Raw genomic sequence first — 13019 nt, 5'->3', positions numbered from 1 at the left:
CTTCTAAAGTCTGATAACATGGTCTTGTCTTATTTCTTGCCTTGTGCAGCTGAGGGAGTCACAATTAGGATGACAAGGAATACACACTTGCCACCCACTTAAGCAGGCAGTTATTCTTTGTGCAACATGCTGCTCATATATTTTGACTGATAATACATCTGCACAAGTAATATCTGGAGCGGTTTACGGTAATGACTATGTGGAATATCGTCAGGGATATGCATTCATGTGTTTATGCTGTTCACAATCTGTTCTGTGAAATGAATTTATGCCAAGAACAACTCATGAAAAGGAAGCCAGTTCAATAATCTGAATCGTTGAAATGGACTGAGATTATCAGCAGTATAGTTTTGATTCTGAGTGTGTTTTCAAACTTTAAAAAAAAAATCACCTTGAGTTTAAGAGGATGCCCATAGCCTTGTTTATTTGTAGTTTGTTTTTGTACATACACCTGCTCGTGAGTCATATGTACATTTACTTTTCTATCCCTCACACACACACACAAACGCACACATACTCCAGATTATATAAAAAGGATTTGTTTTCTGTGCAGGGTTCAATCAGTCTGAGATCTATGAAGAACATTTGCATCTGTATACACTGTGCACACACATACACCACAAATATCTGCATATGGCCTTATGCCTTGATTTACATAAAACAAATCAAAAATATTAGAAAAGTGACTGAGGAACCAATAGGACCCAACCCAGTAGGAATCAAGTGAATCTGGGTTTTTAAACATAAACCAACAAAATGTCTGAGCCTTGTGTGTCAAGGGTATATGTGCTTCCTTTACTATCTGAACAAGACCACAGAATGGTTAAAAATGTTACTTGTTTTAGGGGCATGTTTGAATTTCAAAACTACAAACACATAATTTTACAGTTATTCAAGTAATTTGTGATTTGTATATTACACCTGACACCATGCTGCAACTTTGGAGCATACCTGATGGTTTTCCAATGCTACATTTTGTGGTATATCTAGTATAATCCCCTGAGTGTGACCCATACAATCAATCAGAGCCAGTCTCAAAGTCCTGCAATGCACAATCTCATAGTCTCAGTATTGGGGTGTTTTTACAAATCAAGAGGAGTGCTGAGTGAGAAAAGCTGACTCTACACCATATTCAGAAAGGCGTTTTTCTGAAATACCTTTTCAGAAAATGAAAAATAATACTTTCATTAAACTGAGATGTGCTTCTTGGAATTAGTTTTAACAGTAGCCATTGGCTTTTATCACAAAGCAGGATTGTTATTTAATAAGATAGCTAAACTAAAGCCTGGAAGTACTCCTTAATTAAACCTGTGTCATCATGTTATTACCTTATAAAAATAATATAGTAAGCTTGGTAGGAAACAGATTTTTGTTTACATCACCAGTGGAGACAGAGCAACATAAATGTTCATGTAGTCATGTTTCCATCCCCCTGAGCCATACGTCTGGAATTTATTAAGATGACTGTAATAATCATGCTTTTTGATACACTACCCTGGTATTACCTAATGCATATTAAAGTGGATCCAACACTCTTGGTCTTCTCAGACCTCTAAAATAGGGAAACAGTTTCATAAGAACTTGCAAACACATATAAGTCAAGGTCTGCAGACAAGGGAGAGGCCTTGTAAAGGTTTTTAGGAGAAAACGATTATGTGCTTTAGTTTTTTTGTACATGACCACAGACACAGGAAGGGAACAACCACTGCATACCATAGCAAAAAAAAAAAAAAAAAAAAAAAAGAGTGTCCATATTATATGCACACAATCATAAATTACAACAAAAATAAAGCTTGGTTATGGCAAAAAAAAACAAATGCTGCTTTACAGAGTTTTTCTTCAGGTCTGATTTGTGTTTTTTTGCCTCTCTCTCTCTCTCTCTCTCTCTCTCGGGTTCACTCACTCACATAAACATGGTGAAAAACAACAAGCACTGACTGCATCTCTTTCACCAAAAGGGTAAACAAAAACTTGAAATGCTAAAAAAAAAAAAAAAAATAAAGACCAAAAAATTTCTTCTGTCTAGCACCAGTGGCCTTCCTTTTACAGCGTATGTGTTCCACTGCAACTCAGAAGCAGTTTCTAGGCAGCCAGCTCATCACCTGGACACACGTAATGGTGAAAACAAATTGTTCCAAGTAAACTGTGTAGCATAAAAACCCATTTATACTACAGAGAATACAATCTCTCTGTGTGTGATTGTCACTGGGTTAGCGTGATGCACAGTGGAGTGTGAAAGTAGACGAAAAGATAAAGATGTCCGTTAGTTGATAACAAGAGTAACATTATTGAGTTCAGCTGTTTGGCTGTTGGCCCAACATGCATGTTGCTGTAAGATGAGTCTGTTGGCTACAGAGTTGATTTGGATAAAGGTTCCTTTGGAGTTCCATGTCACTTTGTCTCTATAGCCTGTAGTAAGGCTGTAGCGTACCAAACCAACCGTTACAAAAGCACTGGGGTGTAATTTTTTGCAGGTGAAGTTGACAGTAAATAACATATGAAAGTGTTTACTTTATCATGGTCCCATGTGCTTAGGCTAGGGAACATACAAGGGACAAAATTCCAGTTGTAGCTCACAGAACTCAAATCCAGAGTCTACTCTTCAGCTTCAAAATCAATAACGCTGCCCATGGCTGGTGCTCCTATGACATTCCCACAGGCTGGTGCAGATTAGCATGGCTTGATAGTGTGCCAGCTCAACTGACAGGTCATGGTCCAAAAACACATGGGGATGTATAAACAAGGGGGTATATAAGTTATGTATGGAGAACAGGTCAAAGAGAAGGATGATCGAAACCACAATGTAAAGACGAGTATTTTTGAAAGGGTAGTTATTCAGGAGCTTGACAGCCATCGTGGTTCTGTGACAGAGCTGGGCAGCAGTGGAGCTTTACAATCAGCTGTAGTCAGGCTAGTCTGGTCTGAAGATGGGGATCTTAGGTAGGAACTCTATTAGAATTACCTGCAGGGGGTAAGAGAAAGGCTGTTAGTGGTAAGTTGGTGTTTGAAGTTACAAGATTATTTTCTGAGAGACAGTTATGATTTCCCAAACAAACCCAGCGTTAATCTAACATGGCGTGCAGTAGAGTAGAGATGCTAGTGAATGACTGTTTGGTTAAGATACTTAAACTCCTCCACTTGAGGCAGTATCTCTCCCCCAACCTGGAGGGGATAGTTCACCCCTTTCTGACTGAGAACCATGGCCTTGGACTTAGAGATGCTAATTCTCATCTCAGCCACTCGGCCGCGAACCACCTGCAGGTCCTGGCCCAATGAAGCCAACAGAACCACATCATCCACAAAGAGCAGAGATGAGATCCTATGGGCTCTAAACCAGACCCCATCGACCCCTAACTGCATCTATAGATTCTGTCCATAAAGATAATGAACAGAATCTGTGACAAAGGCAGCCTTGGCGGAGTCCAACATGCAGCAGAAACGACTCCAACATCAGTGATGCAAACCACACTCTCATTCACACTCTCACTCATAGAGGGACTGGACAGGCTTCAGCAGTGGGACTCGGACCCCATACTCCTGGAGCACCCCCCACAGGAGTCACTGAGGGACATGGTCAAATGTTATCTCCAAGTCCAAAAAACTTGGAGACTGGTTGGACAAATTTCCATGACACCTTAAGAAACTGGGTGAGGACATATACAGTGGTGTGAAAACGTGTTGACCCCCTTTCCGATTTCTTATTTTTTTGCATGTTTGTCACACTTTAATATTTCAGATCATCAAACAAATTTAAATATTAGTCAAAGATAACACAAGTAAACACATCATGCAGTGTTTAAATGAAGGTTTTTATTATTAAGGGAAAACAAAATCCAAAACTACATGGCCCTGTGTGAAAAAGTGTTGCTAAGGGTGGCCCAACCAGTTATTAGGTTCAGCCCCCTGAACCTAATAACAGGTTGGGTCACCCTTAGCAACAACAACTGCAATCAGGCGTTTGTGATAACTTGCAATGAGTCTGTTACAGCGCTGTGGAGGAATTTTGGCCCACTCATCTTTGCAGAATTGTTGTAATTCAGCCACATTGGAGGGTTTTCGAGCATGAACTGCCTTTTTAAGGTCATGCCACAGCATCTCAATCTGATTCAGGTCAGGACTTTGACTAGGCCACTCCAAAGTCTTCATTTTATTTTTCTTCAGCCATTCAGAGGTGGACTTGCTAGTGTGTTTTGGATCATTGTCCTGCTGCAGAACCCAAGTTCGCTTTGGCTTGAAGTCATAAACAGATGGCTGGACATTCACCTTCTGGATTTTTTGGTAGACAGCAGAATTCTTAGTTCCATTTATCACAGCAAGTCTTCCAGGTCCTGAAGCAGCAAAACAGCCGCAGACCATCACACTACCACCACCATAATTTACTGTTTGTATGATGTTCTTTTTCTGAAATGTGGCATTACTTTTACGCCAGACGCAATGGGACACACACCTTCCAAAAAGTTCAACTTTTGTCTCGTCTGTCCCTTTCCCAAATGTCTTGGTGATCATCAAGATGTTTTCTGGCAAAACTGAGACAAGCCTCTATGTTCTTTTTGCTCAGCAGCGCTTTTCGTCTTGGAACTCTGAGGCAAGTGAGGCCTGCAGTTCTTTGGATGTTGTTGTGGGGTCTTTTGTGACCTCTTGGATGAGTCGTTGCTGCACTCTTGGGGTAATTTTTGTCAGCCGGCCACTCCTAGGAAGGTTCTCCACTGTTCCATGTTGTCGCCATTTGTAGATAATGGCTCTCACTGTGGTTCATTGCAGTCCCAAAGCTTTAGAAATGGCTCTATAACCTTTTCCAGACTGATAGATCTCAATTACTTTCTTTCTCATTTGTTTTTGAATTTCTTTGGATCTCGGCATGACGTCTAGCTTTTTAGGATCTTTTGGTCTACTTCTTTGTCAGGCAGGTCCTATTTAAGTGATTTCTTGATTGCGAACAGGTGTGGCAGTAATCAGGCCTGGGTGTGGCTAGAGGAATTGAACTCAGGGGTGATAAACCACAGTTATGTTTTAACAACAGGGGGGGCAAACACTTTTTCACACAGGGCCATGTAGTTTTGGATTTTGTTTTCCCTTAAAAACAAAAACCTTCATTTAAAAACTGCATGTGTTTACTTGTGTTATCTTTGACTAATATTTAAATTTGTTTGATGATCTGAAACAAAGTGTGACAAACACACAAAAAATAAGAAATCAGGAAGGGGGCCAACACTTTTTCACACCACTGTAGCTGTAGCCTGGCCATGTTGGTGTGGACCCCCTGCTTTAAGGAGTCGCTTCTGCTGGCTTCAAATGAGCCAGGCTTATCACAACCATTTATCTGCAATATGATGGGTTTTATGCAAGGACTCATACGCACTAACTTGACACTGGCACTAAGAACTTAATGTTGCTTAATGCGAGTCTTTCTACAACTGGGTTTTGCTGTTTACTCCTTTCAAAATATAGGCACAGAACTGGTGATAACTCCGTGTATTCTCATGTTTTTCCAACAAAAATGACAACAGTCATTCACTAGTGTCTCTACTCTACCGCACACCATTTTGGATTAATGCCAGGTTTGTTTGTTTGTTGATACTGATCTCACTGTCGGTTTGCTTGCGTTTTATCCTTGTTTCTCTAATAGGTTTATTCTGTGTCTATAGCCACGTCCCCAGGAATTCAACCTCAACCCATGAGATTTCAGATTGTATAGAATAGAAAAAGAGTTAGCGTGGCTGGCCAGACTAATAGAGCAAGTCCAGTGTTCCATGCCTAGGGCAAAAACCACACTGTTCCTACTGAATCCGAGGTTCAAATATCAGCCTATGCAACCCCTTGACGTTTTATTTTAGCATGGTGCCGTATTTGGTCTCACTCAAAAATCAAATATAGAACTCAAAACATTTAACCACAGCAGATACTTACATATTCCATCATATTGTTGGTTTCACACTTCCTTTTGCTTAGTCTCCAATGCAAACACAACTGCAAACAGAGTGCCATAGTGAGTTTATATAACATGTCTTATTCTACCTAATATACAGATACCTTTTTATGGCTTTTCTACTGACCTTGTGGTAAAGTCTGCTGTTCTCCCACTCCAGGAGCTTCTCTAGAGATCTTCTTGTCTGGAAAGCAAGAGTGACATAGGACAATATTGTTTTATCAAAAATGTAACATGAAACTTTTCCTGAATCCCTATTTGATTGGGATTTAGTGTGATGTTGCACATGCAACAAAAGTTGGTGGCATGTATAAATATTATGAGGCATGTGAGTGAGGGATAGTCTGAGTAGATATCTCACTCTCTTGCTGAGGCAGATGACAGGCCACAAACTAAAGCCCAGTGTGCAACAGCAGCAGAGGCAGCCGCACAACAACCATCGCACGTTCACTGGCAGCGTCTTCCTCAGGCAGCTGTTTACACGGTTAATACTAGCTTTGAATTCCTCTGGTGCCACCTAAGGGAAGCACACATTCATGAAATAGTCAATACAGTAATGTTTAATGTTCTTAGATAGTAGATGTATATAGTGTTGTACTACACAGGACAATGCACACTCTATGATTAAGTTAATAAATGTTATAAATGTCTATTGGCTAGAAAATCATATGAGCAGTACTGATAGTACTAGCACTGAAGCAAATGTGAGAATGTGCTTATCACAGGGCACTCACCTTTCCTGTAAGTGCTGAAGGAAATTCAGACTCAAATTTGTTACTAAGTCCAAAACTGCATGGGAAAGGAAAAAATGGACTGTTATTCATAGGCATACACACGCTAAACTGGATCATTTGCATGAATAAATAAACTATAACAATTATTGTAAAAACTTTCTCTTAGGCTAACCACACAATGCAAGGCTTTATGCCAAACTCGCCCCTTCCACAGTTCAAAATATCAAAATATTTAGGACTCCTGGTCTGGGAGGCTCCAAGAGATTATCAGAGCGAGCCACCCTGAAAACATTACCACCCAGATGTTGTGTATCTTCACGCCTTACAAACATGGAAGCAAATCAGACCAAAACCAGCACCAAAGGAGCATTGATAAGACACGCTTGCTGAATGATGCCAACAACACTAGTGTATTTTTAACGTATTGTCCAACATAATGTTACTAATGAAAAGGTGTGCGAAGTCACGTTTGATCTCGCGATCTTCTCTAAAATCTCGTGTCTGGAGTCGCCAACGTGAAATCGGATTTTAACATTACAAATCGGCTGAAACTGTCCTCATATTGGTGGTCTCCCACGTTTTTATGAATCGTCTAGTGTGTAGCCAGCCATAAAAAGGTGATTCAATAATTATTGGATTAATAAAGTTTATCTCATCATAAAAGGGAGAAACGAACTGGGGCGAAGTGATTTAATTATCCACCCAGTCATCTCTATACGAGGCCCCCAAACCTTGTTATAAAATCAATTATCTCCTTTCAAATCAGCAGTGTCTTTAAAACCAGTAATCCATGTTTCAAAAAAGTGATTAATTCGCAGACGCGAACACACATTAAGCGTTAACGGAAACAGCCAATAGTTTCAGTCGTGAACGACCAGATAACAGAGACAAACTGTCCTGACAACACATGACAATAAGATATATCAACCTGTTGAGTGGAAACCAACATTTATTTAGTCGTGTACTTCAGCTAAAAGCCACCGTTAAATCTAATCGGTCGCCGGTTAGCTACGTTAGCTCGCTGCTAACTTAGCTAGCGCGCTAACGCGAACATTTCCCGGTAACCCTAAACGGTTTTCTCGGTGTCCGCGCACCTCTCCGGTTGCTTACACAGTGACGTGGCCGGACCCCCGCACCACCACCGGGTCCGGAGCGTACTTGAGGAGCTGCTCCTCCGCGGCCCTGTCCTCGTCCTCCTCTTCCTCCTCCTCCTCTTCGTAGATCTCATCAAAGTCCTCCATCATCGCACGACTCGGGCTCGCGCTTCCCGGGAGACACACCGGGAGAGACACGATGCCGACGAACAGCGAAACTTTGCCGAGAAAAAAAGGAGCGTTCAAAAAGCACCGTGAGGACAGCGACTCAAAATATCAGCCCGTCCGTGAAGACATACACCTCACATCGTTCAGCAGGCTCCGAAACAAAACATCAACATCCGCCGCACTAACCGGAAGAAGGACAAACGTCTGACGCTGACGTCTGAACACATCCTCATCCTCCTCCTCTGTTTATTTTTATTTTATTTCATTTGATTTTATTTGCAAGCATTTGTATGTATTTATCTATATGCTGTATGTTTTGTGGTTGTGGTCCTTAATAAGGTTTAGGTCTCATGATAAAAGAGGGATCAAGGGCATTTAAAAGACAATCAGCAAATAATGATAATAATAATAAATATAGCCGCGAGCGGCGATAAGCGGCCCTCGCCTCGTGCGAACCGCCTCCCCCAGCGAACCGCCACCACGAACGAACCGCCTCCCCAAGCGTCTCCCCCTGAACAGACAACCACCCCGAGGAGACCGCACCCCCCAAGTAGACCACATCCTTGAGTGGACCCCCGCGGAGGTCTGTGCCAAATTTGGTACAATTCTGACAAAGTAAGTGCAAGTACATAGGGGGCGCTATTGCATCTAAAGTGATTTTCTAAAGTCACATGGGTTCAGGCCAGTGGGCTCTACAATTCATCAATTGGTCCGCTTGAAATCCGACCATGCGTTTGTGAGTTATCACAATTTGAAGAAGGCAAAACATAGGTCAAGCAAAAAAATTTGGATAACTTTACCTGCCCCACATATCTAGATGATGCTGACCAAGAATCAGCTCATTCAGTCAAAAGCCCTCGGACGAGTTCGCTCAAGTACGAGGTGTACAAAAACTGGACATTTTGCAAAATTCCCATTGGAAATGAATGGCGAGATTTGGTCATCGCCAAGGCAACAGCATTGAAAATAGGGCATGGGTCCGATTGGCTTTTATGATCAGGATGCCCTAAAGGATGTCTGTGCCAAATTTGGTACAATTCTGACAAAGTAAATGTTTTGGTTTGAATGGCAATTTTCAAATCGTTATACAGGGGGCGCTATTGGGCCTATAGCGGCAGGGACTACAATTCATCAATTGGTCTGATTCAAATCCGATAATGCGTGTGAGAGTTATTACAAGTTGAAGAAATGGTGGCGAGCCAAAAACCTGCATCAACTTGCTGCGCCCGCCAAAGGAAAACCATAATACTTATTCAAGAAATTTTTGCTTTTGCAGCCCCATGGGTCTAGGTGATGCTGGCCAAAAATGAGCTCAATCGGTCAAAAGCCCAAGGAGGAGTTCGTTCAAGTTCGAGGTGAGCAAAATCAACGAACACAATGACCTCAAGATAAACTCCCAGCTGGTGGACTTCCTGTTGGTCACATGACCTCAACACGATAAGCTTTTTTGCTTGGCCTGACATGAAGAAGAGATGTGCCAGGTTGGGCACATGAAGGGATTTGTATGTGAGAAGAAGTTGTGAGAAGAATTTGTATGTGAGAAGAATTTAAAATCCTTCTTCTCACATACAAATCCCTTCATAATCAAGCTCCTTCATACCTTAAAGACCTCATGGTACCATATTATCCCAATAGACCACTTCGCTCTCAGAGTGCAGGTCTACTTGTGGTTCCCAGAGTTTCCAAAAGTAGAATGGGAGGCAGAACCTTTAGCTATCAAGTTCCTCTCCTGTGGAACCAGCTCCCAGCCTGGGTTCAGGAGGACACTCTCTGCACTTTTAAGGCTAGACTTAAAACCTTCCTCTTTGACAAAGCATATAGTTAGGGCTGGCTTCAGGCAACCTGCTATAGGCCTAGACTGCCCAAGGACCATCGGTGCACTGAGCTCCCCTACCCTAACCCCCCTTCCCTTCCCGTCCCCTCTCTTCCTCTCCTCCCACCTCATATGTATATTCCACCATTGAATGTCACTAACCTTGTGCTCTCTCTCTCCCCTAGTTTGTGCTCTCTCCCTCTCTCTCTGTTCTCTGTGTACCTTCGGCAGGTGTCCCTGGTCCTGGAGCTGTATATCACTGATGTGCAGTTACTGGTCCCACCAATCTGCAGCGTCTATTTGTTGTTCATTGTTTCTGTTCTTTTCTCTCTGCTCTATCCACTCACCCCAACCGGTCGAGGCAGATGGCCGCCCAAACTGAGCCCGGTTCTGCTGGAGGTTTTTTCTTCCGTTAAAGGGAGTTTTTCCTCTCCACTGTCGCCAAGTGCTTGCTCATAAGGGAATTGTTGGGTTTTTAGTTTTAGTTTTTGTAAAGTGCCTTGAGATGATTTGTATTGTGATTTGGCGCTATACAAATAAAACTGAATTGAATTTAATTTAATTGAACCATTTTAACCCTGTTCCTCTGATACCAGTCACATGCTCCAGTCTCTGGAATAAGATGTTGTGGTCAATGGTGTCGAATGCTGCACTAAGGTCTAGGAGGACAAGTATAGAAACAAGTCCATTATCTGAGGCTAAGAGAAGATCTTTGGTAACTTTTAACAGTGCTGTTTCTGTACTATGATGTGCCCTAAATCCTGATTGAAAATCTTCAAATAGTTCATTCCTGTGTAAGTGGTCTGATAGCTGCTTAGCAACAGCTTTTTCTAGGATTTTAGAAATAAATGGCAGGTTGGATATTGGTCTATAATTAGCCAAGACTAATAAAGATGAGTTAATTAATGGCAGGGTGCCTTTAAGCAGTCTAGTCAGGATGGGGTCTAAGAGACACGTTGATGATTTCGATGAAGCAACTACTGATGTAAATTCAGAGAGATCTATGGGAGAGAAGCAGTCTAAACATAACTGAGGTCTTACAGATGATTCAAGAGCTACTGTAGTAGAAGATTCATTTATTGCAGGTATAGGAAGCATCTGTTGAATTTTATCTCTAATAGTTGTGAATAGTTGTGAAAACGTGCCAAAAAATTAATTGGATAACTTTTGCAGCCCCTCTCGTATAGAGGAAGCTGACCAAAATTAGCTCATTCAGTCAAAAGCCCAAGGAGGAGTTCGTTCAAATTCGAGGTGAGCAAAATCAACGAACCCAGTGGCCTCAAGATAAACTCCCAGCTGGTGGACTTCCTGTTGGTCGCACGACCTCGACATGAGAAGCTTTTTTGCTTGTCCCGACATGAACAATAAACATGCCGAGTTTGGTGGCTGTGCAATGAAAAAAAATGGCAGGGCTCCCATTAGCGCAATGTATTTTCACTTTTGTCGGGGGCGCTGAAGAGCCATTTTGAGTTCGTTAATGAAACCTATACAATGTATATTTTTTTCACGATCCTGAATTGTATGCAAATTTTGGTGAGTTTTCACACACGTTCGGGGGGTCAAATTTGACTTCCTATCGCACGCGAAGAAGAAGAAGAACAACAACAAAAATAAAGAATAATCCTAACGATTTTCCATGCCCACGCCCGCCCGCCCGGTAGCCGCATCATATACATTTTCCTTAAGGTCTCGCGCATTCCCACGACAATGGTGTGGGGTGTGGGTCAACGCTTAGACGCTGCCGGCAGTCGACCCCCACGCTTATTCGTCCCTTGCACATTGAGCAATTATAATAGCCAGAGTCCTGAGAGGAACTAGCAAGAGAGATCATATTTCTCCTATATTGGCTTCTCTTCATTGGCTCCCTGTAAAATATAGAATAGAATTTAAAATCCTTCTTCTCACATACAAATCCCTTCATAATCAAGCTCCTTCATACCTTAAAGACCTCATAGTACCATATTATCCCAATAGACCACTTCGCTCCCAGAGTGCAGGCCTACTTGTGGTTCCCAGAGTTCTCAAAAGCAGAATGGGAGGCAGAGCCTTTAGCTATCAAGCTCCTTTCCTGTGGAACCAGCTCCCAGCCTGGGTTCAGGAGGCAGACACTCTCTGTACTTTTAAGGCTAGACTTAAAACCTTCCTCTTTGACAAAGCATATGACAAGGTGAGTAGCTGAACATCCGGGTAAGCGAATCACTTTTGTCTTGCAGGCGTGTCGTGTTGTGTGGTTCGTCTGCAGACTGGCGGCAGACTAGCTGTGGTTTGGCACACCTGGGAACCGGCTAGACTTTGAACGGTTCACTGGCTGCTGCATTCCGGTGCTGGTCGGGTACCTTTCTGTTTTGACCGGTGTTTGTTGCTATTTCCTGACTTAGCGCTCGTTGGCCTACCGGTTAGCTTAGCTAGCTAGTTAGCTTGCTAACATGGCCTCTCCCTCTCTCTCTCTCTCCTGCTCGGTGTGCCACATGTTTAGTTATTCCTCTGCCTCCTTTAGCGATAATGATACCTGTATTAAGTGTAAGGTTCTGTTAGCCTTGGAGACGAGGATCACTGATTTGGAAGCGCGGCTCCGCACCTTCGAACAAAAGCCAGCTAGCCTAGCCCCGTTAGCTGGTGTGGAGCCACCGAGCTCAGGGTCTGTTAGCGGTCCAAGGGCAGCTCCGGAGCAGCCCGGAGAATTAGCCTGGGCGACGGTCCGACGGAAACATACTCCTAAACAGAAGCCCACGGCTCATCACCTGCCTGTTCATGTTTCTAATAGATTTTCCCCGCTCAGCGACACACCCGCTGAGAAACCGACTCTGATAATTGGCGATTCCATAGTCAGGAACGTGAAGCTAGAGACACCAGCGACCATAGTCAAATGTATTCCTGGGGCCAGAGCGGGCGACATCGAGTCAAATCTGAAGCTGCTGGCTAAGGCTAATCGTAAATATGGGAAAATTGTTATTCACGTCGGCAGCAATGACACCCGATTACGCCAATCGGAGGTCACTAAAATTAATGTTGAGTCGGTGTGTAACTTTGCTAAATTAATGTCGGACTCCGTAGTTTTCTCTGGACCCCTCCCCAATCTGACCAGCGATGACATGTTTAGCCGCATGTCATCGTTCCGTCGCTGGCTGTCTAGGTGGTGTCCAGCAAACGATGTGGGCTTCATAGACAATTGGGCCACTTTCTGGGGAAAACCCGGTCTGATAGCGAGAGATGGCATCCATCCCACTTTGAATGGTGCAGCTCTCATCTCTAGGAATTTGGCCGAGTTTATTAGCCGACCTAAA

The 13019-nt window shown here is 42.9% G+C and overlaps 1 protein-coding gene across 1 annotated transcript; it reads right to left on the bottom strand.

The window, feature by feature from the left end:
• Positions 1-397: 397 nt before the first annotated feature.
• On the bottom strand, positions 398-8094 carry chic2 (cysteine-rich hydrophobic domain 2). The gene is made up of 6 exons (XM_026304274.1): positions 7771-8094; positions 6661-6715; positions 6288-6443; positions 6054-6110; positions 5908-5967; positions 398-2962 (listed from the first exon to the last, which is right to left on the bottom strand). Exons 1-6 carry the CDS (start codon positions 7902-7904, stop codon positions 2912-2914), a joined length of 513 nt encoding a protein of 170 aa, XP_026160059.1. The 5' UTR covers positions 7905-8094; the 3' UTR covers positions 398-2911.
• Positions 8095-13019: the final 4925 nt, after the last annotated feature.

Source organism: Mastacembelus armatus, chromosome 1 (genome assembly GCF_900324485.2).
Source record: "Mastacembelus armatus chromosome 1, fMasArm1.2, whole genome shotgun sequence".
Lineage (NCBI taxonomy): Eukaryota > Metazoa > Chordata > Actinopteri > Synbranchiformes > Mastacembelidae > Mastacembelus > Mastacembelus armatus.
The sequence above is the reverse complement of the archived record's forward strand: the minus strand, read 5'-3'. Positions and strand labels throughout refer to the sequence as shown.

Coding starts and splice junctions, on each gene's coding strand:
- chic2 (XM_026304274.1), bottom strand. CDS start 7,904: ATGATGGAGGACTTTGATGAGATCTACGAAGAGGAGGAGGAGGAAGAG. Junction 6,716..7,770: donor GGGTCCGGCCACGTCACTGT/GTAAGCAACCGG, acceptor TTTCCCATGCAG/TTTTGGACTTAGTAACAAAT. Junction 5,968..6,053: donor ACAGCAGACTTTACCACAAG/GTCAGTAGAAAA, acceptor CTCTGTTTGCAG/TTGTGTTTGCATTGGAGACT.